The 25,274-nt window shown below is 39.6% G+C and overlaps 2 protein-coding genes across 5 annotated transcripts in view; one reads left to right on the plus strand and one right to left on the minus strand.

Moving 5' to 3' along the window:
* The window catches only part of LOC107224310 (ecdysone-induced protein 74EF), a 123,704-nt gene that overhangs the window by 20,020 nt on the left and 78,410 nt on the right, over positions 1–25,274 (plus strand). For 3 of the 4 annotated variants that reach the window (XM_046736702.1, XM_046736703.1, XM_046736701.1), the window contains 3 exons: positions 20,654–20,938; positions 21,310–21,577; positions 21,731–21,832. In XM_046736702.1, coding sequence (XP_046592658.1) covers positions 20,795–20,938; positions 21,310–21,577; positions 21,731–21,832 — 514 coding nt within the window. In that variant the 5' untranslated portion in view covers positions 20,654–20,794. The remainder of the gene's footprint in view (positions 1–20,653; positions 20,939–21,309; positions 21,578–21,730; positions 21,833–25,274) is intronic. The other variant, XM_046736705.1, reaches the window with a different exon arrangement.
* Positions 2,351–19,995, minus strand: LOC107226700 (U7 snRNA-associated Sm-like protein LSm11). The gene is made up of 5 exons (XM_015667598.2): positions 19,659–19,995; positions 19,432–19,504; positions 9,147–9,298; positions 6,536–6,674; positions 2,351–2,773 (listed from the first exon to the last, which is right to left on the minus strand). The coding sequence occupies exons 1-5, from the start codon at positions 19,830–19,832 to the stop codon at positions 2,583–2,585; spliced, it is 729 nt and encodes a 242-aa protein (XP_015523084.1). The 5' UTR covers positions 19,833–19,995; the 3' UTR covers positions 2,351–2,582.

Consider the following 25,274-nt stretch of genomic DNA (forward strand, 5'->3'; position numbering starts at 1 on the left):
TTTATAACGTACGAACCTGCAATAGCTCGACAATTTTTTTTAATTACTCTTTTTCCCCTTGACATTTATCTTCAAATCTCCGCCTCCCCCCTTATTTCCCCGCAATGTTTTTCAATTTGCAATACTCACCTTACGGACGTTCATTTCGAAAATTTTCTCAGTATATTCTATATTTCTATACTAATTGTGGTGTCTATAGTAATAACGATAACAAGATTAATTAAATAATAACAACAATGGTGAACAAATATATTGATATACACAAACACAGACGCTTATAGAATACAAATATACACGTATGTCGTATACCGTACACATGGTCGTGTTTATATGCATACGTAAGGTATCGCGTATGCGCTAATTATAAATGTGGGACATTTTACGCCAAATCACATTTTTTAATTTCACCAAGTATTTTTCCTACGTTAGCGCGACTCCTGAATAGCTTCGAATAAAAGTACAATCAGATTTGTTTTTCCAATCGCTCGTCTTCACCCTACTATATCTACACAATCTGAAAATGTTTCATTTCGGAAGCCAAATTTTTTTCGTACATACACACACGATACGTCGAGTACACAACATTGTATACGTGTAATGAAACATGTGAAAAGTTCTTTCTCGCTGTGTGCGTACGTATGCATGCAAGATGTATGCACAGGTGCCCGACGTACAATGTACGTGATATACTTGCGTTATTTATATTATACTCGGATCATACCGCACCGCGCTTTCCTACGTATATACAGTGTAAAGACAAAATAATGAGACAGAGATCTCCTCGCCTTGCCCGGGGCACGAACCAAGGCCCTTTTAACCGACGAAGGCCCGGCATGAGTCAACCGATCTTGCGATCCTGCTGTATTTAATATTGCCAACATCGCACACACGTACTCGTACGTACATACATGCATTTATTACGCTTAATGCGGGAATACACACGTTTAAATTATCGTATCGTATGTAACGTACCCATACAACTAGGAAGTGCAAATCCTCGAGTGTGCGTGTCTCGTTCCTTGTGAGAATATTTTTACACGTGTATGGGTTTGTATCTACGTATGTGTGTGTGTGTGTGTATTTACCGCCACCTTCGACCTGCGTGCCTTATACTTTTGCAGCGATAGTCCGTCGTTAATTCCGCGAGATCGTAGGTACGTACCAACGTCGTCAGGGACATTTAGGAATTTATTTTAAACGTTTCGCCTTCGGAGTACGATGTGCAGGCGCGTTTCTTCCTTCCTTCCTCACTTCCATTCATTCTTATTCTCCTTTGCTTTTCTTATTACGCGTTGTTTACACCTACGTCATCGTTATAGGTATAAAATACCCCCATGTATACTTCGCATGGGTGTTTATTATATCGAAATCGAGTTCAACCGCGCGTGAGAAATATATTTTCTATTTTTTTTCTTTCCTGGTTAGGTGGATCAAAATCACATTTCGTTTCTCAACGCATGTACGTAGTAACAGAAAAACTTGTGCTACTCGGTTATTGGCAATTTGATTTTTATCGCGTTGAGAATAAACGGCCGTGCGTGTGTAAAAAAAATAAGCATTTTTTTTTTTCTTTTTTGTTTTCCTTGCAATTCGTCGGACGGTCAAAAACCCTGCTGATGTTTTCTCCAAAATAGGTGTACAAATTATTCCTGCACTGTGTGATGTGCGTAATTATGGTCGGCTAGGCTATGGTTATATACACAGAGACACATACGCCTGTATACGTATGTGTTACGAAGGGCTTTGACCTTTGCGTCCAGTTTCGAGTATAGGAAACGTTTTGTGCATATCGGAGAGATGGATCGAGGCTCTAATTAGTAATTAGTTTGCTGAACTCGCCTTGATTCGAGTGCCTTGTGTCAGTGTTCACATCGGCAGCAGGTTCTCGGATTGTACGTCGTGTTCGTGTGTGTGTGTGTGAGGTGCAGGAGTAACTATCTACCATCGTATCGTATCTTTTGTGTGTGTGTGTGTACACGCATCTCTGCAGTTCCGCGCAACTTTCTCCAGAGAGGGAAAGTGAGCAGCGAGCGGATCCCGCAATTCTCTGATCGCTTATATACTCTCGGGGCTTTCACCGACCGACCGACCAACGTCGAGTTGTTGTGTATAAATAAGTGTGGATAGAGTAATCCGGCACCACTGCACACCAATTTTTAATCATAGACTCGAAATCGTTCCGAACCAATTTCACGTATACCCATATATTTATTGGAGGTGAATAATTCTTTATTTTATTTTTTCAAAATCATATTACATATAATACGTGTTAAATTTTCTACCGCATTATTATTTTTTCACTTATATAACAACAAAAAGAAATGTTTTTTCCCACGCCTGTTACAGTTTGATAAGGGGTGAAAATAATGTACTTTCACAATTTTTTTTTTTTTTTTTTTTTGCAAATTTATTTTTCTTACGATTTTGTTGACGAATTTTTTACAACAACACGATTTCCGGTCATTTTTTGTCTCTTCGAGTTTCGGCGCGTTCACCAATTCAAATCGATTATTGTTATTTTTATTGAATTGTTACACGCAATGCAATGCAGGATACATATACTATATATATATATTGTATGTTCAATCGATCTTTACGATCATAGCGATTTGTTCACCCCTGATCATTAGCTGCGGAACGTGCCGTTCTAGGGTCTCGGTTTTACCGTTGGATTCCTTGACCACTGTTTTACTTATAATCGTATTCCGGTATGATTCGTCTTCGATTTTCCTCGCCTCAAATTCGCGACGTTGATACGAATCGGCAGGAGCACCTGCAATTTATACGAACAAAATTACGATCTAGTTATTATATTCACGTAGTGAAAAATACATGTACACATGAATATCGCGACATTTTTTTCATACTTGTTTAATTATTACACTTTTTGTTTCTTTCCTTCATATTGATATCCGAAATGAAATGAGAAAATACTACCCAAGCTGCAACGCGCGAACGCATACGAATCGATGATTTCGTACTCGTAATATAATTGCTGCACTTGTTGCACGTGAAATATGCGCATATCGTGTATATAATGTATAATAATAGAAAATAACAAAATCGGGGGATCGATGCAGTGCAGTGATTATCATCGTTATCGTTATTTCGTTGTTATTTATAAACACACGCACACATACGCACCCGGACTCGTCATTTTTCATATAATTAGAATGAAGGGGAGGGCGTGTAATCGCCGTCGAGGCTGAAAAACTTTTGAGAGTTTGACTTGTGTAATAAAAACACTTGAAATTATTTGACACTTGACTTGAACCGACCTCAACCGACTTTCTATAAACCGTTCAACTTCTTGTTGTAGGTTTTATATTAAATATGCGCGTATATACTCGTATATATATATATATATATATATATATATATATATATATATATATATATATATATATATATAACATATGTATGTATATACACACACACACCGTTATCATAAAATACAAAAAATAATAATTGCGTACTCGGTTTAAAAAAATTTCGAATAATCAACAACAATTGAAAAATAAACTCAACATATGAATTTCTTGTAAAAACATGCGTATTCAGTTCGTTTAATATAATACGTCACAGACAGACGGAAAAAAAAAAAAATGAAAATTTTGATTACTCGTCGAACGAGCCACGCGGGAATATAAATTTGTAACAATATTTCTCACACCTATCGTGTAATAGTATGATAATCGTGAATGTTGCGTATACATTTTATATATATATATATATATACACATATATACATATGTGTCTGAGAAAAGCCTAGGAAAGGCAAAGAGGAAGAAAAATGATGATCCTGACGGGGTTTACTCATGTTTAAAAGCGTGACGATCCCGAACACGTCCGGTCAGCTCTCTCGCTCGCCCCTGCCTGTCGATTTCGTCCAAGCGTTGTTATAAACAAACAATTTGCTTGTTGCTAAGATCCCGTCATTAAGCTATATTCATAGCTTGCAAATTAACGCTTGACGCTCGACACGGTGGACTCATCGAGAGTTGAAATTCAAATTGATTCGATGAAATATCCTTTTCATTCATTTCTGACAAAACATTGAATACATTTTAAACTGTTTATTTTTTAAAATCAATTTAACGAAATAAATGAACAAAGATCTGTCGTGCTCCGACATACATATGTGTATACATACATATATATATATATATATATATATATATATATATATATATATATATAGCGATATGCGTACGTATGCGCAGATAGAGTACAGCTCCTGGCAGGGCTTCTCCGTCCCTTCGAAGGTGCGCAGCAGGGCGTTTCGCAGTGTTGTATATGGAACACGTGCACCGCCCCCACTCCCTCCCGTTTTCCTCGTTGCGCCCACGACATCGATCCTCTCCGGTAGGCACCCTTCAAGGCCGTCTATTTCTCGCCCCTGCCTCGCCCTCATACCCTCCCTCCCAAAAACAGCCTCCCCCCCCCCCCCCCCCCTCCCACCCGCTAGCTCACTCGCTCGCCAAAGTACGCCACTAGGCCAACTAACCCTGAACTCGCATCGACGCCGCGGGTACAACGCCCTGCAGCCACCCGCGGTGCTTTGCTCCACGCCTCGTTCGCCCTGCCCAACCCTGCCATTTTTGTTGCAACTTTTTTTTTATACCTCTATTCCTGGTTTTTCGATATGATTGGTTTTTTTATTTATTTATTTTTTTTTTTATTTTCTTTCCTTCGTCCGTTTCAGTCCATTCTTCTAATTGCGTACCGTGATCGCATGTTGTTATTTATTGTTATTCTTATATTACTCGCGGGTACATGTATTTAATATACATGTATACGCACGTGTGCATTTATCTGAGAATCTCTGTGTATAATAAACTATACTTTGAGATAATGTTGTTGTTGTTGAAAATTTTGTGGAGAAAAGAGTAGAGTAGTAAGAATAATAATAATAACAACAACAACAACAAAGACAATAAATGAATAGATCGATATGCATATAGAAGAACGTATCGCGGAACATCGAGGAAGAGATCATCTCGCGATATAGGGCACGAGGACCGACGGTCGGGCGGGCATATCGAACGAACGACGCCTCCCTTTCCCTCCCCTTCTTCTTCGACCACCTACCACCGCCCCCGGAACGTTGCCAAGGCCGACCTCTGGCTTTAACCTAAAACCCTGTATAACCTAAAACCTGGACCCGAACCCGGACCAACAATTTCACACGTGTCACACATGAGTTTCAATATTACCTTGTGTCGCGTGCGTTCGCGCGTAATGTAACAAGATGCGTTGCAAGTGTAGATATTAACAATAAGTCTATATGTATATGCTTATGCCCTATATACGTCTACCTAAATCTGCGACCTATATTTTATTAAACATGCGTGTATGCGCTCGTATTGCACGAGTTTCATTACCCTCGTCGTTGTTATTCCGATTTTTATTTATCCCTCGTCTCTCTTTTCTCTTCGTTTTTTTGTTCTTTTTTTTTTTTTTTTTTTTCTTTCTACCTTGCTCGTTATTCTTTCATTATTCTTGTTACGATATGAATACATAATTGTTGTGTAACTCTGATGGCATACGTATTACCGCTACGCACATATATTTGCGTATACGTATATCGAAACGTTTCGTCCAGTTCAAATGTTCCCGGTTAAGGACAATAATTGTTATATTATAGCAAAGAGGAGACGGGCGAGAAAAGAAAAGAAAAAGAAAAAAAAAAACAAGCAAAAAGAAACGAAAAATTTAAAACATGTAATATACGTATACATGATGCGTTGTTTGGATCGTGGGGATGAGGAAATGTAATGCGTATCGGTATAAAATAATTATAAATTTTACAAGGCGTCTAAAATTTTGAAAATAAATGAATGAGGAAACAGAAACTTGCCTCGCTACTTACGATGAGCGCTATCACTATTATTTCGGATATATATATACACACACACACGCAGGCGCGAGATAAGTATATTGCATCGCGGATATTGGCCGAGGTCATGGAGATTAATGTAGGAGCTTACATAGACATATACGCGTTAATGATTGCGTGTATTGAACGTATAAATAATATCGTGTGCGTGTGTACGTTCCGTGTATCGCAGAACGATGCAAGCTGCAAGAGGAAGGTATCATCAGATAAGAGAAACTTGCTCGTATATAATAATACGTGCACCTGCGTGTGTGTATGTGTGTAGTCGCAACGTGAACACTGTATTATACATATCGTGTGTTTACTCATGCGCATGTACGTCTTATATCTCTGTGATATCGCATGATACACCGCGATTAAATATATACTTATACCCGCACAATTCAATTGATCATAACAGACGAAAGGTAAAAATTTTTTACATAGATATATATGTATGTGTGATACAAACTCGGATGATTTAAAGAATGTACACTCGCCGCGATGCACATTCTAGAAGAATGAGTAGAGAAATCTGAGAATAATTTCGAATGAATAGGAATGGAAAACGAAGAATTGCGAATACAAGTATTGCACAGGCGAACGAATTGCGACGAAGAACAATTTTCTGACTGTCATATAGAAATGTTACTTTACCGAGTGCCGGAGCTTTTCTTTTAACCTTGCGCGTCCACACTTCGAGACAATCCTCGAGTGCGAGATTCCAGTGCTTGTCAAAGGCTGCGACGTATGCTAAGACGTAACCGCGAATACTGCACGCGCCCCTCGTGTACACCTGTAAAATAATTATTTTCAATACGGTAGAGAAAATGTAGAGAGAATATATACTTATACCGAGGGGTTCTTTTGAAAGGACCTGCTCGAGGAAAATCGGAACTCGTTTAGTTGATGGTAGTAGCCAACTTTGTAAAAATGTGACCGTTGCGTAGGGTGAACGAGACGTTCTTAATAGGGGTGGTTTTATCGTTGACCGTCACTTGTCAACCGATCGATTCTAGGGACTTTGTTCTCGTCAGCGGAGGTTTGCTTCGGGCTGCGAGAACGGACGTCGGCCAATTAAATTTAAGCAAGTTGAATCGTGCGCTTTACGAGCAGGTAAGTACCTTTCAAAATCTTTAGGGTGCTTTCCGAAATTAATTCTCAGTACTGTAAACGATTATTTATCTCTTCTGCGCAGCTGAGTTCGTCGCTGGTTCTGTTTCCTTCCTAGGGAGTTTTTAGTGCTGCCAGCTAGTTTCGGAACGCACTCTAAATATCTTTAAAGGACCTGCTCGCAGCGCGCGCGATTCAACTTGCTCAATTTTTACTGGCTGACATCCGTTCTTGCAACCTGAAGCAAATCTCCGTTGACGAGAAAAAAATTCCCTAGAATCGACAGGTTGACAAGTGGCGGTCAACCATAACGTCTCGCCTATGGGTAAGGGTCTACTCACGACCGCATGGATGTTGTGTAATTGTTATTACAAAAAAATTTTACGCCAGTGTATTCATTATTTTCCGCGATATCACGCGTGAAAAGTATTGCTAATGAAGAGCCCGCGAGAGCGCGACTGCAGATCAATTAATTGTTCATGTATATATACATTGATGTATATTTTGAATCGATTTACGCGCGTGCGCCACGAGTCTCTATTATATAGGTTGGGAAAGAAAGTAGAGCCGAGGAGGGGTAGGGATGTGCTTTTGCACCCTCATCGCCGCCCGCTACTGCTGTTGCTGCTGCTGGTGCTGCTTCTTCTTCCTCATCTCGCGTCCCTCCTTTGAGTGGAACGGCTACAGGCAAGGGGCGGGAAGGGCGGGGAATTTACGGAAGGGGTGGTTGTTATTGAGAAGCGCGGCCTTGCGGCGTTCGGCCCAAGCCTGCAAGGAGCGAGAGAAAGAGAGTCCTTTTTCGCCCTTTCCTTTTCCTTTTTTTTTTCTGTTTTCGGGAGGCGGGCGGGTAGGGGTGGGACATCGTGCAGCACGTGGTGTTCGGAAGGTGGGAAGGAGGAGTATGACCTTGCGCTCGACGGGTTGCGAATCGGGGCGGTGGAGGAGGGGGTGGGGGTTGGGAGGGGGGGGGGGGCGTTACCATGACGCCGTATGTTGACCCTTTTCACTCCCCCCTTCCACCCCTGCTCTTCAATCCTACTCAGGTTTGATATCGTACGTGTGTACGCACACCGCGCGGCTATCGAAGGGCTGCACGCGCTTATACGCGAAACTGTGTCACTGCGTCGTATTGCCGCGAAACGGCGTCGACGACGCGACGTCGCGTGGGCTGTTCGGCGTTGAGTTTTTAAGGGCGAGGGGGGGGGGGGGGGGGGGGGCGGCGGCAAGTTAACGGAAGGTTGTACGCTAGTACAGGGTGGTTTAGGCTTGAGGAGAGAATTCGCTAGATTATTGTGGCGTTGTTGTTGTTGTTGTTGTTACAACAACGGCACGCATGTAATTTTAGTATATTATACGTGTTGTGTAAACTATGTATAATGCGTGTTTACAACCATATAATTATCGAGATGTTATTCACGGCACGTATACGCTTATTCGATAGTTGTAAAATAAAATTCATGAAAATTTACGATGTACATTTTACGTACCAAGTATTTGATTTTACCAGTGAATTTTAATGTCAGAACCGAACGAATGAACGATTGTATGGCTCTGTAATCTAGGTATACACGGTGAATTCTTAACGACTGCATTGTCCGTCATCTGCTAAAATTTAATGCAGACGCGCTACAATCCGACAGCGAATTTTTGCCAGGGTGACCAACCGGCTTAAATTTTTAGACTACAGTTCGCCGCGATTTAGGTAACCTCATAAATTTTTACAGCTGTCACTAGCAGTTTTGCTCAATTGACCACTGTCGAAGTTTCTTAGATTAGTCGTTGCTCTTGGAAACGGCCGATCTCTGATTGTGGCGCGTGTGCATTAAATTTCAGGAGACGTCGGAACGTGCAGTCGCTAGAAATTCGCTCTGTATATATATATGTGTGGTTTTTTTTTGTGTTCTCGATGAAAAAAAAAAAAAAAAATAACAGCCCTCCTTTCCGCCCGTTGTGACTCTAAATAAAATCCCGATTCGCAATTTTAACGCTTGTTGGAATTTTGGACACGTATACTTGTTATTACGATTTTTACTTTTTTTTCGCCCATAGAAGCGAATTTTTCTCATTCACCGTTACATAGCATTGTAAAATTGTTCAACGCGATGCCCGCAACCAAATCTACGGTACTTACATATAATATTATAACAGTACGCACCTTGACTCGGGTTCTCTGCTCCATGCATCGCAGAAGCATTTCTAACGGGCCTAGAGAGCCCTTCATCCTGGTCAGGACATTCCTTCCTTCGAGATTCTCGGCGGCAGCGCCCCCGCGGTCTTTATTTCGACATTTGCTACCCGGCACCGGCTCTATAAAGGATGTAATACAGGGAAATATGGAGAAAGATGTTACTGAGATAGATAGATAGATAGATAGATAGGTGGATAGATAAATAGATAAGAATATCATTGAATATATGTATGCACACGTATTGCAAGTACAATTATCAAAATCATATGATATAATATAATTATATATATATATGCATATACACTGGGGTAAACCAAAAAAAAACATCGATTTCTCATGCTTCTACCCCTCAAAACTTGAGGTTTATTGTTAGAAAAAAACATTCTCGCCAAGAGAGAGCTCTGTAGCTCAAGTGGAAGCCGCCGCTCATTGAACGTTTCTAATTATAACAACATATAAAAGACGAATTTTTTGAAACGAAAAATTAGGGAGGACGGGGATTGTATTTCAAATTATAAGAAGGAAAATTTCATCAAATAATTGTTTTTTGTCATTTTAATTTCTAATTTATACAAAAAACTTTATACAAAATCAGACATCGGGAATATAATTTTTTTTATTTAATGACATTTTTTTCTCGTGATTTGAAACAGAATCCCCATGGTCTCAAATTCTTCCTTCCAAAAAGTTCGTGGCAGACGTTGATTGGCTGTTATAATTAGCAACGTCCAATGACCGGCGGTTTCCGCTTAAGATGCAGAGCTCCCTTTTTACGAGGATGTTTTTTTCTATAAAACCTCAAGTTTTGAGGGGTAGAAAAATGAAAAATCGATTTTTCTTTTTTGGGACACTATGACATACACATATCCATCAACGATATCAATTTGCGCGAACTGTCGGGTTTTGTTTTCCGCTCATAGTGACAGTTTCATCTGATTTTTATTTTATAAATTTACTCTTCTTTCTTCGTTTTGTCTTGCGTAACGATAATCAATTTTTTCGTTTTTCTTAACATTGTATCTTCAATGTATCTTTATGCACAATAATTCCCGCGACAAGCAGTTACAATAAACAAGTTTCATATATTTTCGCAAACGTGTTTATTGTATTATTGTTACCGTTTTACTTGCATATGTAATATATATTATACATAATGAATATGTGGAAAAAACCATGACAGGATGGCCACCCGTCTGGAAAACCGGGAAAACCGGGAAATGTCAGGGAATTTTGTATGTCAGGGAAAAGTCAGGGAAATGTCAGGGAATTTTTTGGTTGGTCAGGGACTTTTTATAGAACTCACGGATTTCAAAAGCTTTGTCCATAAAATTGAGATGCTATCACCGCATCGTCACAATTTTTCTTCTCTTCTTATTGACGATTATAAGCTTAGTTGTTGATTGTCACATGAATTCAGTAGTACGAGCAGACATCGGTCTGATTTATCTATGGCCGTCACTGCGTGTGGAGACGCACGTTCACCGACGCCTAATAGTCTAGAAAAAACGAAGTCTCAGTTTTTTGGAAATAACTCAAAAAGTAAAAGCGCTAGCAAAAATTTTAAAAAGATTCTTAAAGAGGAGGAAATTTCCAATAAAAAAGTACGAGCACCCGGAATTCTATCTTCAGTATTAGTAATTTTAATTTAACGCTGAACATAGGGCTCTGCGTAACTGTTATGGCATAGACGCGCCGCGTCTAGACAGTACACCGCACAAAATAATCGTTTTGCTGTATTAAATATCAATTTAAATATTTGGATAAATTGTGGTGTATTCTTAACACTTAAAAGAAAAATGTCCCGTTGGAAAAAAATTTTTAAGTTTATTTTTCAAAGAGATGCACATTCGTTAATTAGTCATAATTCTTCGAACCTCGATTTTCATTGCAAACAGCATAAATGTTCAAATAATAGCTCTAAAAATATTTCGCTTCTTGGAGCCCCTTCTTAAATATATAGTTAACAAGACCACGGAAATGGAAATTTTAATTTTTTGTCAACTTTCAAAAATCATAATGAACGGAACGAACAACTTTTAAAAACTTTTATAACTTTAATATATTTGGCCATACTTTACCTAGGTTACTATAGTTTTTAGTGATTTCTGCACAAATTGTGCATCAAAATGTTAGGGAAAAATAATGATTTTAGTCAGGGAAAACCGGGAAATGTCAGGGAATTCCGTGAGCGGAATTGAGTGGCCACCCTGAATGAATATGTTTAATAAGAATGATTTGCTCCTTTTCAACGTTCAATTACAGTTGCAGCACAGCTACAGGCGGCTGTGCAACGTACGTATAGCTGTGTCGGTATAATTCACACACGTATGTACCTACACAAAGTGCATATAGGCTATACTGTAACGGAGGGCTTTCTCCGATAACTTTCATTTGGCGATTTTCCCCCTCTTAGCGAATTTACTAGCCTGCCTCCTCTCTTTTCCTATTTTCTGCAGTGCCGTGTTACTTTGTACGTACTTACGAACAAACGTACGTTACAAACATTGGGAGGGGGGATTACTTTCACTATCGTCGGCTGCCTTTCGTTTTTTCGCTATTTTCCTTTCCTTTACAATTTTTTTTTCTTTTTTTTCTTTTTCTTTTTTTGTTGTGCCTCTTTTCCGTCCAAGATACGTATATTTTTACACGTAGGCATGTATTACACGGACCTATTTCTTTGATACGTTACCTCGAGATCGCTCGTTCCTTTCACACTTCATTTTTAATGCATAATATTTATTATCAAATTATTATTTTTTTTCTTTGTTTTTTTCATGATTCTTCCATTGTCAGATTTTTAAGAAAAAAAAAAAAATAACGCAATTTACGAATACTCCTAGATTCAAATATTATAATTCTATATGCACGTAAACACGGGGCATTCCTTGAGATTTCGATCAAGATTTTACGTCAATGTCTTAGATTGACTTTATAATTTTTTGCCCGAAAGCGGGTACACGACGGAAAACGCAATCTGATTTTTTTTTTTCCGAATTTCTCGACCCAGCGTATCTGATGTATGAATTAAAAACTTGAAACAAAAACTCTCACTTGCAAAATATCCAAAAAAAATTGAAAAAAATTTTATAAAATATAACAATATTTTCGACACCTGTTAGAAGATGGAGATTTCATAACTTCCAAATATAAATAAGAAGAATGAAAAATTATTGTTATTCGATTGCACATAATTTAGATAATATATTTTTTTTTTTTGTCCTCTGAAGTTATGAAATCTCCATCTTCTATCAGGTGTCAAAAATTTTGTTATATTTGATAAAAATTTTCCGAATTATTTCAGAGTTTAGAAAGTGGGGGTTTTTGTCTGAAGTTTTTAATTCATACATCAGATACGCTGAGTCGAAAAATTCGGACAAAAAATTCAGATTGCGTATCCCGTCGTGTACTTACTTTTATACAAAAAATTATAAAACCAATCTGAGACATTGACGTAGAATCTTGATCGAGATGTCATGGAATGCCCTGTGTATAAAAATTGATAAACACGCGACTAAATACCGTTGACTCTAGCGTATACATTTATACATCTGTAGGAAAAATTCGAGGCGCTACGCTGGAGACGGTGTATAATAGTAATAATAATGATTATTATTATTATTATAAATAATAATAATGACAATGATAACGATAATATAATAAGACAGTCGAGTATAAACTCATCGCCCAAATCTTCCCCGAGGTGCGTAACTGTATAATTTATCTCGGTATAAATTTGCACGGCATTTATGCGTGTGCAATGTATATGGACTTTTTTACACATTTGGCACATTCATATGCATACAATAATGTGTTTTTAAATGTTCGCACGGCCTCTCCTTTTTCTTTCTAGCTTTTTCTCCATACGTAAACATTTAATGTGACAATTATATCAGCTGAGTCTCGATCCCGCATGCATGTGATATTTTTTCTATAGCAGAGGGAATGAAGAGTGTGAGAGAGAGAGAGAGAGAGAAAGAGAGAGAGAATAAAAAATAAATTAACAAATGTGCAGGATACGGAGACAATGCTTATAACTAATATATCTAACAAGAAGTAGAAAAAAGTGCAAATACCGACTTTCTTTTTTTTGTTTTTTTTTTTACATCATACATATTATATGCTTGCATCTGTACGCAAATAATTATCGTCAAACGTTTAAATACATATAATACGCGAGATGATAGTAGATACATTCATACACACATATATATAACGTATATGTGTAATTTATAACAGCGAAATACTGGATCCCGGCATCGTAATATAAATTTAGTGCAGCACAGCTTTTGTTATTATTCTATTTTTGATCATGCTTCACCGTCTTGTGCATCGAGACAATGAGCAAGGGATTGTATACATATATTTTTTTCCCGAGTATAATATATACCTACCTGACGGGTCAAAGTTCGGATTTACCGTTTTGTACCATTATTGCGCATCGAATTTATTCGGTTGAAAGTGTCTACATTTTTATTTTCATTTTGTTTTATTTTTTTTTTGTTCATCTGGACCGATAATACCTATAATCGACATGTCTATGAAAATCCGATCGATTTGTTTGGAAAACAGAAACCAAACAAACGAAGAAAACAAAAAAAAAAAAAAAAAAAAAAAACGGAGAAGAAGAAGAAGAATCAAACGAATCGCATCGCAAAAAATTGCAGAAACGTCGCGATTTTTGTTTGAACGACGATGATGGAGCGTTTCGAGTTTCAAGGCAAATTAAATAACGTTAATACACGTGTGTGCCTGTTTTTTTTTTTTTTTTTTTTTTTTCATTGTACTCGGGTTTAAATATCGTTACTAAAGTTGGGACAGACCGCATGCAAATGTTTTACTTCATATATCTATGTATAATTCAGCGATGTAGGGCTTTTTCCGCAAGACTGCACACGCAACAACACCACCACCACCACCACCAGCAGCAGCAGCAGCAGCGGGAGACGTTAGACGATCATGAGGACGATCCCCAGGTTGAGTCGCCCTGAGTTCAACGGCCGACCGGCCACCGCTCCCGAGAGTCGGTCGGGCCTCTCTGCCTCCTGCTGCTGCTGCTGCTGCTGCTGCTGTTTCTGCTTGCAAACACACGCTTGCATACCTATACTATTATACGTATAGCATATGCACCGGGGAGGAGGAACACGGTACGTGTGTACGTATGGATATACAGACGCGCGCAAAACTCATACGAATACGTAGGTATTATACGTATTATATTGCATACGATGCGGCTCCGCAAATTTCCGCGAGAGATCGGGCGAACGCGGCCAGCGCGGAATTATACTGTTAGTTTCGCCCGGGAAGAAGCGAGAGATTCTGCGCTGCCCGGCCCTTTTTCCCTCCTCATTTTTTTTTCTTTGTTTTTCTTCTTCAAATATTCCTTTTTTTTCCGCACACGTGAGACCAAGGGATACCGAATAGCAATCTGAGAAGAAATGGAGGAAGAGAGAGAGAGAGAGAGAGAGAGAGAGAGAAGATCGAGCAGTATTTTTTTCGTTTCTCGCTCGGATGGGGAGATGTTTTATTTTTTATCTTTGTTTTTTTTTTTTTTTTGTTCTTTTTTTCAAACAACTAATATCCAGGTCGAAATTGGCGGAAGGAGGAAGTATGGACGTGCGATTTTACGTTTATTTTGTACGCGGAGATCCACGGGAAAACACACACATACACGACGTCTGCTGGCGTTGAGATAGGTCGAGGAGGAGCCGGCTTTGCCGTGCCTTTGCCTGCACCACGCGCGCGGGAATTGGATCGTTTCATGTAACGGGTGTCCTTCTCTACATCCACGGATCCACGACCGATAAAGCTCTGACAAATTTTATCAGATAACAATCCCCAACCTCTGTTCTTATCCATTGATGAAAAGAAAGCGATATGATCTTTAAAAGGTATTCTCTGTAAATTATTTTCTCAACGTTATTTACTAAAGTCAGGTTATAAGCTTTCACGTGACTAGAAATTTTATTTTCAACGTCAACTGATTCAATTGTACAATTGATATATTTATACATATTCGCGCGCTTATTTTGAGAGATTGGTGTTTTTTTTGCTTTTTTTTTTTTTCAAACAAAATAAAAAACCAACAACAACAATAATAATAATCATAATAACAATCGTAATAATATTATTGGAGAGAGCCTGATGAAAAGATGATAAACATGTAAGTCATGCGATTATTCATTTATATACGTGGTAATTGATGAAAACGATTGAAAAATAACCAAAGAATTGTGCTGCACGGGTGGAAAGAAAGAGATAGCAAGATTCTTAACTTACGTGATATGTGTATACATATACCGAAGAATTTTCAGCCAATAGAGAGCAGCTAGAAAAAGCTATCGTTTTTTTTTCAACCTTTCTTTCGCGGTGTATAATCTATATCGTATGCATATGTATGATTATTATACCTGCATATACCTATAAAATACATTACAGTCTATTCCGATCTAATTGCATCAATATAGGTTGTATATTGTGCAGTCTGACGGGGTGAACTGCTTTATACGTGTATATGCGTGTAGGTATATACGTATATAGTATATATGCATAGCGCGAGCTCTATCAAATGTTCCGTTATAATCTCCTCCCCCTCCCTCGGTGACTTTGCGCTCGCGGCCCGGGACCGAGCGAGGATAGTCCACTCCCCGTTTGCCAGCATATGATGTACGTATGTATAATACGTTTTGTATGCAAAAATAAATAAAGAAAAGAAAAAAAACAAAAAAAAAAAAAAAATAAAAGGATCGATCATTTCGTTTGCTTTTTATATTTACAATTTTTATGGAGACGGAGACCCGACAATTAAAGTTTCCATTCAGTCGTATGCATACAATTTTCCTGCGACTTACTTTCGAAGTTTGTATGTGTAATGCATGGAGGTAAAAAAAAAATTGTAGTATTGTTCAAAATTAGTGTGACATTAGGTGTCAATTTTCGTAGAAACGGAAGAAGGAAAAAGAGCATGTAGAAATATTCACGGTCAAGTTAAAAAATTTACGTCCATTGATTTTTGATCTTTGAATTTTGGCTATTACAACGTATGAAGAATAATAAGAGAATTTCACTTCTCCTGATTCTTTCATTGAAGTATGGGTAAACAGGTGTATAATAATATATATTTTCTGTCGTTTATTCTGTGCAGTCAGTCATATTTACAGTATATTATATATATATTGCAGTGTCGGGTGTTTGATGAGTAGGAGTTGCACACTTTGCATATTATACATTATATACCCATCCCTGTATATGTACATACTTTTTACGTACACCCAACCGCGGTAAGTATGTAAACTTGCAGGGTACGGATGTTACGCACGTAACCTACTGCAGACTAGCCTAGCCTAACCTGACCTCCTGCACACCACGCGGTTGTAAAGTGTAAATCCAGTCGAAAAGAATAATGTAAACCGTGTAGAAAGTGTCGAGGCTTGGATTTGCGTTGCTCATAACGAGGAGTAGAAGTACGAGGAGGACGATGGTCGTTTACAAAATATGTATGATCAGAATGAAAATTATATGCGGGGTGAAATTTCAAATTATCGATAAAACATGATGGACGTCGCACGATATTCGTCTTGATTTCGATACTGCGTACAGCTCTCGTAATTCGCCACCACTTCCGTGTATTATCCGAAACGTCTGAATTTTAAAATTGATTAGATTTGGTCGAGGATTTAGTATTTATTCTGTATCGCGCGATTGTTTGTGAGAAAAACACTCTGAAAATGAAAGGATAGAGGAAAGGAAATGAAAAATAAAAAGATACTATCTACCGGTTGACAGTAATCACACACATATAATTGATCGTTCTTAGGGGAGAAAAAAGAAAACTTTTTTTGATGTGAAACATCTATAGCCGCACGTAAAACAGATTTCTGGCGTGGCGACGCAAGCCGTGGCGACGCGTCGCCACGCTATATGATGGTAGTACGGTGTGGCGACGCGTCGCCGTGCACGGAAAAAAAAATTCTGTTCGGCGAGCTGTATTCTACAGCTCCAGTAACTATACGCACTCTACGGTCTATCTTGTAGTTACAGCAACTATATATTAGTCAGCTCTGATAGCTGCAAGTTGTTCAGCTCTCACAGCTGAATGGTTTTGCTCTAAGAGCTGTAAGTTGCGCTGTGCTCTGGTGCGGTGACATATTTCATAACCTTCAAATTTCATGAGTATGATTTAAATACAGTTGATAGATAATTGTTTAAATAGTCCATTCAAATATGTAAATGACACTGAATAAATAATGATAATAATGATGAAAAATAATACTAATAGCAATATAATTGTACTATTTAATAATAAGCGCTGTGAGCGGAGCCGAAAAATTCTGGTCTAGCTCTTCGAACGAAGCTGTTTAGCTGAGAGAGCTGAACAACGTACAGCTATGACAGCTGACTAACAGTCAGTTATACGAACCATGCAGTGCTCTTCCAATAACAGAACGTTTAGTTCGACGAACTGTTTACAAGTAACTATCTAATATTTAGTTCCACGAGCTGAATTTTTTTTTCCGTGTGCGCAATCGACTGTGCATTGTATACTCCCGGAGTGTATACAGTGTTTTGTTTTTGTTTACTACAGTACACATAACCTGTGTTTTACTTGAAAACAAATTATTCTGATAATAAAATGTCTGACAGTAATAATTTAGACAGTGAAAGTGATCAGCCTCCTGCAAAAAAAGCAAAATCACCCGATGACACACTATCAAGTCATCAGTAAGTTAATTATATTTTTATAATTAAAGTGTGCATTTATCTGTGCATTAAGCACGCGTATATTTGGTGTGTTTTAACGCCAGTAAATGTAAAATTATACTGATTTTTATTTTAATGGATTATTAATTTTAATTAATTTTAATTTTTTTGAATTGATTATTAATTATAATTAATTTTAACTTTACAAAATAATGTCGATGTTTCACATCTGCCAGGCGTCCCGTGATGGCTCATTTTTTTTTTTTAAATCATTTTTTTGGTTTCTCGACAATTTCTCATGCAAATATCCGCGATTTCGCAAGTACGCATATCGCGGATGTACTTTGCCTGCACCCGGGATGAGGGTCGGTCGGCCGTTGTGTCCGAGTCGAAAGGAGAGGAGAAGAGAGGAGAGACGAACCGCTGGTTGAGACTAGGGTCGACGTCCGGGCGCAACAAGTGCTGCACTCCGCACACACGTCGCCACCTATATTACACCGAACCCACCCCCGTCCATTCGCCGCGGATCCCCTTTTTTACCCCCACTGGCTCTCCCACCCCCGCGGACACGCGCTTCACGCGTTAAATATAACCTATTGTGTATACATGTATTAACACGTACGTACAGGTACATACATGACCCCGGATATTTTTTCATTTTAAACGCTTATTCTATTCATGTCCGTTATAGGTATACAGTGCAGTGTGAATGCGCGGCAAATTCAGGGAATACGGAAATTTTTTATTCAAATTTTGGCGAATCACTGAATAGGTAAATTAATCTGTTTTCCTTATACAAGACGTTGTTTTACCGACAAGCAGGGGGTGGAAGAAAAATTTGGGGTGGACGGGGGGGTACAAAGTGACCTAGTTTCATTCGTACTTGTGTAAATTAACATCAGTTACACGTTACTCGCAACCAAGTTTGTCTTTTTCTCTTCAAATGAATTGTTATATACCTTGACGCAGAACGACATAAGTATAATCTATTGTAATTTGAAAATTCTATGTACGTACTTAAATTATATAATCATTGACCTGTCGCGACGACGTGAATAAGTCTCACGTCTATTTATTTATTTTTTTTTTTTCTGCATTTCGTTCCTTTCTTGTTTGACGGATGCGGAACGATAATACACACATACACACACACTCCTGTAAACTAATCGGACCCCGTAAACAAGTTATGACAATTACTCTATCGTAACTGACATGCATAATTAACATTGCGTACAGTGTTCGAATAAATACGTGGTATTATACTATTTATACGTTGTTAATAGCATGTGAGTTGTAGCTTCCAGGTTAACTGTAAGTACGAAACGTGATGTCGGCACATGCAGATCTTTCACCGATTTCGAAATGATATTTCGTTTACATCCCGAAGAAATTCTATTCTCTGTTTCTATTTTCCCGCGTTAACAAAACGCGGCTGAATCGATACCGCCGCCATCTCGCGTCGACGGAGCGAACCTTGAAGCATCGCGTGCTGAAAACGAACCTAACCTAACCCATGTGTATGTAAAAACTATGTTATAAGTATGAATCGAATTACCTTGATGAGGAAGAAATCTGCGCTTCGGTGTAGCCCCGGCGAGTTGTTCCGCATTTTCCTTGCTACCGGGTCCCTGAACAAGCAATCATTAGCGACGACATGGACGTTGGGTGGGGATGGAAGAAAGAAAAGCATCGGAGTGGGGAAGAACAAAACAAGACGCAGACGCACGTGGGTGAGTTAGTGGTGACAATCGAACGAGGAATGTACGAAGATGCGTTACTGACTCTTGATTTTTGCCGCGGTTGACCCCTCGCGTTTGACTCGTAACTTCCCAGGTTATCGTAGACCTTCGCGCCGGGCACGGGGAGCCGCAATTTCGGGGAGTAGAGGGCCTTCAGCGGTTCGAATTTGTCACTTAAAGCGTCCAGCGAATCGTCCGACGACGAACTGCCCTCCATCTTTGATATCGAAGCTTAAAGGTCTTGAACAGCGCGGAGACGCAGCTGCTGCGAAAGGTAGCGCGATGCTCTTTACCCACCGAGCAAATCGAAGTCCGCTGCGGGAGGGCGACGGAAACGTTATGAAACGCATCAACGAAGCGGCGGGAGCGAAAGGAGAAGGAAAATTGCGTCGGAGGATGTTAACCTCCGGAGAAAACTTTCCTTCTAACTGTTCTTTCTCGGTGAATTACGTAAACCGAACCGCTGCTGCATTTCTCTACCTTCTACCTTATAATAATGCTGTTGCTGCTGCTGCTGCTGCTGCTCTGCTGCACAGCGGCAATGGCGATCGTAGGAACGAGTTACGAGAACCGCTGAGGAAGTGAATCGACAAGAAAGAAAGTTTTCACCGAAGACAGGCTGCTGCTTCTACTCTTGCTTATAGTCGCTATAACTAACAACACCGAACCGTTGCGGCCGCGTAAGCGTAAGCCGTTTTCACTTTCATGAAAATGCCAACTCGCCGTCCGTTGCGCCGCTGTCTTTTAATTTGTATCCCCCTCGGTGAGAAACTTGTCGTTTTAGCAACTTTTCCTCCATCGGTTTGTAATGTTATAATAATATAAGTATAATTACACGCTGATTTTTTTTGTCTAATTGATTCGATTTTTTTATCACCAATGAGTATTTCACTTTGACAGAGGTCTTTTGTTTTATTTGTTTTTTTGTCACTCTGGTCGATAAAGAAGAGCGGGTTTCTTCTCACCGGCCGACGAACGGAGTCTCTGAATTACCTTTTTGGCCAACTTTCATTTGTTTTCTCCGGTTGTTTGTTTCAGGAAGACGGGAATCGCCTGAGGAGGGTGAATCTACCGCGTGGCGTGTCGGGCGGAGAAGGTTGGGGGCGGATCGAAGGTGGTTTTGGATGTTAGGAGGCGAAGGGGTGGCTAGTCAGGCCCCACCGCCAGGTACGGGTCCTAATGCCGGTCCCCGTATCGCAATCTCTTACGCTAACTACATCCCTCATACCCAAAGAGGAGAATACGATGCCATTTATAGACGACGAGTTACTTTGGTGCCCTGACAACGACGGGAAGATGGTAGATCTCACCCAGTGTCTTCAGGTCAATATATGTCCAATCTAAGCCATTCCCCGAATCACTACCTTTCGCTTCTTTGGCCCCCCTTTTTTTTCATAACTTTTCCTCGATGATTGTGGTGGGAACAAGGAGTTCAATTTTAAGAGAATACCTAAATTCATTGTCGAGGAACGACTTCGATCGAGAAAACCTTTCGTTTTACTCAACAATGACTTTACAAAATGTATTCCTCTCAATTGGATTCACGTTTTTTGACGTCATTGTCGCATGAAACAAAAGATACTTTTACGGAGAAGGCTTTGATTGATAGTGAAAACAAGCGACAATTTACTCGATCGATAAACACGGTCTATATCACTCTCTTATTTTTTATTTTTTTTTCGGGCCTGAAATAGGAGAACGGGGCCGGACAAACCGACGAATTCTCGGCGATGGAGTTGAGCGTTCTCGTTGGAGCTCCGGGAGCGCCTTCAGGGCCATCAGAGGAAGGCGAAGAGATGCCTGGCGTAGCTGGCGAAGAGCCCTTCGACACCCTGGACACGTTTTTAAGGGAATTGCAAGCTGACCTAGCCGAGGCCAGTCAACCAACTTCCACAACCACACCTATTAATTCCTACAGAAGACAGAGGTACAACATTGCCGCTGCTAATCCCTTACTGGCAGGTGAGAACAAAGCTATATCGTTACAGTTTATTTGTTTATTAATATTTTTACTATTTTTCTCAGTTCGTACAGTTTTGACTATTGAGATATATTTACTTATTTCTGTTTCTTAGTTTTATTTATTTATTTTAATTTTAATTTTTATTTTGTTAGAAAAACTGGCAGCACCCACTTCGCAGAGCTTACCGACCCCCATAGCGCACGCGGCGAGAGCAGAGATAAAAACTGAGAACATACAACCCGAGACGAGTAAAGGTAGGAACTAATTCATTATTGTTACCATTTGATCTCTGCGTTATCGACGCTCGGTCGAGAGTACCGCCTACCCTTCGCCCGTAACGAGAACTCGTCAATACCAGCGACGAGTGGGTTATCCTTCTGTATTATCGACGGTGTTCATACCGATCGAGTTACTTTCTGCTAAACTCACATTTGTCGGTGGGTAAAAGAAAATACCTGCGTTAAACTGTAATCGGCTTACTACTGATCGTGAAATCGTTGAGCAGATTGCCGTTGACGGTTGGCCTGCCGCGACAGTCGCAGTGCAAAGTAGCGGTACCGTACGGCTCGATTGAAGCATACATAGGTATAGCGCGGTTTTACATACGGTTGATTCGAAACTTCGAAAGGGAAAACCGGCCAAGGCCCCTCATGCGCGCTTGAATTGCGACCACACATCCGCGTTAGCAATAATAATTGCGTACAGACGCGTTCCGTGTACTTGAAAGATATATACACCACATGTATAATTCTTGCTGCGCTTGGTGAACGCTGTGAAGTCTAACATTTTTTTTTTATTCTATTGCTGTTATTCCTTCTACTATGTACCCATTTCTATTGCCGCAGTCGCTGTTGCTGTCGCTGTAGGCGAATGGTTAATACCAAGCGTACACAAACGCACACGTAGGCGCGGGGCAATACTTACGGAACATACGTAACCGGACCAACGTGTACATTATAACGTGCGATGAAAGACACGGCAGCACGGCGGCAATATATGCGTGGCCCAATTCTTGTAATTTACAACCGTGTCGTAACGCGCTCTCGGTGTTATAAGCTTATGGCATCGGTATAATATAGCCTGCACACCGTGTAGAGGTATAAACGATTCGCGTTACATACTTGGAGTTCTGCCGCTTCCCTTTTTGTAGTCTGTATTCGTCCGAGGGGATTTTCGATTGGCCGTATTCGGTTTAATTCTTTGTACGGGATTTTTCTCTGTATTGTTCAATCGATTCCTCGTTACTCCCGTCATTCGTATGCATACACATGTATGTACATGCTTTTAACAATGCTACAACACATGTTACATGCATATTGTATATCCATGTGAGATATCCAATGTTGTGTGTGTAAAAATTCAACTACAACAATCGTCGAAGAAGTAACATTTGTATAATCTATTCATCAAAAATTATACAAGCGATAAGATTTGAGCTTCCTATTACATAGACTTGTCAATAATTATTATTGTCTGCGTATAACCCCGCTTATCGCTTATCTCTCTATGATATTAAATATGTAAAACCTCTACCTCTTTCTCTTGTTTTTGCCCCCCGTGCGCTCCCCCCCGTACCCAAAAAACATTTGGTTGACGGCGAGTTTCCCCGGAAATCTCTGTATACATTTTCACCTTTGTTAACACTTTATGTACTCGTTCTCTTCTCTTTCGAAGGGGGTCTTTCTTCTTCCTTCTCACGCTGGGTCCAGCTGTCTCGCTGTCTCGCCGTCTCTCCGTCTCTCCGTATCACTGGGGTCGAATACCATGCACTTGCCGTTTCGTTTCCTATACCGCTATTACATATATCGTTTGTGTGTACATACGTGTAGCCAGACACCGTGCCAAGGCACGACCCTTTCCCTTGACCTGCCCTCAGGCTTACGCCGAGGCGAACCCTCGGGCACCCTCACATAAATCCCCTAATAAGTGTTATACGAAAATAGCTCCGCTCTTGCAGACGGTGACAGAAATAAAGCAAAAACAAGATGGAAAAAAAACCGGTCGTGGAAAAAACCGGCGAGAAAGAGGAAAAGGAAGAACAGGTGTTTGTACACGCTTAGAAAAAAAAAAAAATGCGAAACTATCCAAAATGTTGTATCGCTTATTTAAGGAATGTAATTATCTATCGGAATTATGATATAGGTTGTAATTTTATTTTTTATGTTCACTCTCGAATTTATTATATTATGGTAGTATTATAATAGCTGAATTCAGAGAGAAGTCGTTTAAAGTATGTTGAAAATTTCATAAAACGGGGTGTGGGGTGTACGCATCCAAGGTGCAAAATAAACATATTTACATAGAGAAGAAGCGCGAAACTATATATTACATGCGCCATGCTTGCCATATAGCCGCGTTCTTTGGGTGTATATTATAGTTATATAGTTGTTGAGCAATCGTCTTCCTCGTCTTGCCACATACATACCGCGGTAGCGGCGCAAACGTGTAATAGCGCGTTTTCGGAACGCTCGAAAGCTGTCTCGACGATTACGACGGGATGGCACAACTTCCATTCCCCTTCGCATCCGAGACGCAAGCGGTTAGGTAGTTGAAATTTTTCGCTGATGAAAGAAAAAAATGAACTTGTACGTGCAACTAACGTAAAATATGGAATCAATGTCGCCTTGTATTTAATTTTTTTTTTGTATTCTATTTTCTTCGTTACAATTTGAACATTGGATTTTGTTTAACATCGATTCGAAATCAACCGGAAGGAGTTTTACGATACCGGAAATCTGTCGTTGCCGCTAGACTGCGGTATTTGAACACCAGTTTTTTTTTTTTTTTTATCTTTTTTTTCTTCATTTCATGTATAGGAAAAGGAAATTAATCCTCTTGGTATATAGGTAGGGAAAGAGAGAGATATAAAAATGACTCTAGACACGGATCATTGCGTATATATGATAGTTAGCTCGGCTGCGGCGGTTATCCGACTACCGTAAAAGCGTTACACACAGAAGGTAGCGGCAGCAGCAGCGAGCTGCGAGTGAAGTGTTGACATTTTCTGCAATCAGGTCAGGGACTCCCGGCTGATGGTTTTACCGATTTACCTCTAACCTGCCCTGCGACACCCGCGTTAAAGTCTCTCCCTCTCTTTCTCTCTCGCACCGCCTCTCTCTCTCTCTTCTTCGTTATTTTTTTTTCTCTTCGCATTTCTCATCACATCGTGCAAATTCTTTCTATAATTATATCTGATATCTGTCTTTGCGGTGGTTATACGGGCATGTAATTTTTTCCAAAAAAAAAAAAATAATAATAAAAAATAATTAAAAAAGAAAAAATAAGTCACCGTACGACGAGATCGATGAGTATAATAGTTACTCCAATGATTTGCACTTTGCTTTTTGTCGTTCTTTTATTCTGTACGTACGGAGTGCTTCTCTTTTTCTTTGAAATCGTCCAACCTCTTTTCTAGTGTGTAATATAACGTCTGAAGTTGTACAAATATTGCGTTATCAAAAAATATATGTATAGGCGGTAGCCGCAGCATGTATATATGCGAATAGTGTTAAAGTACACAAAGGTGAGTTTTTAATAAAACGCTGCTGCATCGTAGGTATGTGAAACGATCGCTTCGTATACAAAAGTTGTAATCCCAAAATGTTGTTATAAAATGTCAAAAATCTTCGCCAAAACTTGAACCTTGAATATCGTTTTCCGAAACGACGAGAAAAGAAAACATTTGAGACCATCTTT

This window comes from Neodiprion lecontei, chromosome 4 (assembly GCF_021901455.1).
Source record: "Neodiprion lecontei isolate iyNeoLeco1 chromosome 4, iyNeoLeco1.1, whole genome shotgun sequence".
NCBI classification, from domain to species: domain Eukaryota; kingdom Metazoa; phylum Arthropoda; class Insecta; order Hymenoptera; family Diprionidae; genus Neodiprion; species Neodiprion lecontei.

What these genes read in the sequence shown, in the direction of transcription:
- LOC107226700 (XM_015667598.2), bottom strand. Translation starts at nt 19,832, where the DNA reads ATGGAGGGCAGTTCGTCGTCGGACGATTCGCTGGACGCTTTAAGTGAC. An exon ending in CAGATTTCTTCCTCATCAAG is followed by an intron (nt 9,299 to 19,431) that starts GTAATTCGATTC and finishes CATCCTTTATAG; the next exon opens with AGCCGGTGCCGGGTAGCAAA. An exon ending in AGCAGAGAACCCGAGTCAAG is followed by an intron (nt 6,675 to 9,146) that starts GTGCGTACTGTT and finishes ATTATTTTACAG; the next exon opens with GTGTACACGAGGGGCGCGTG.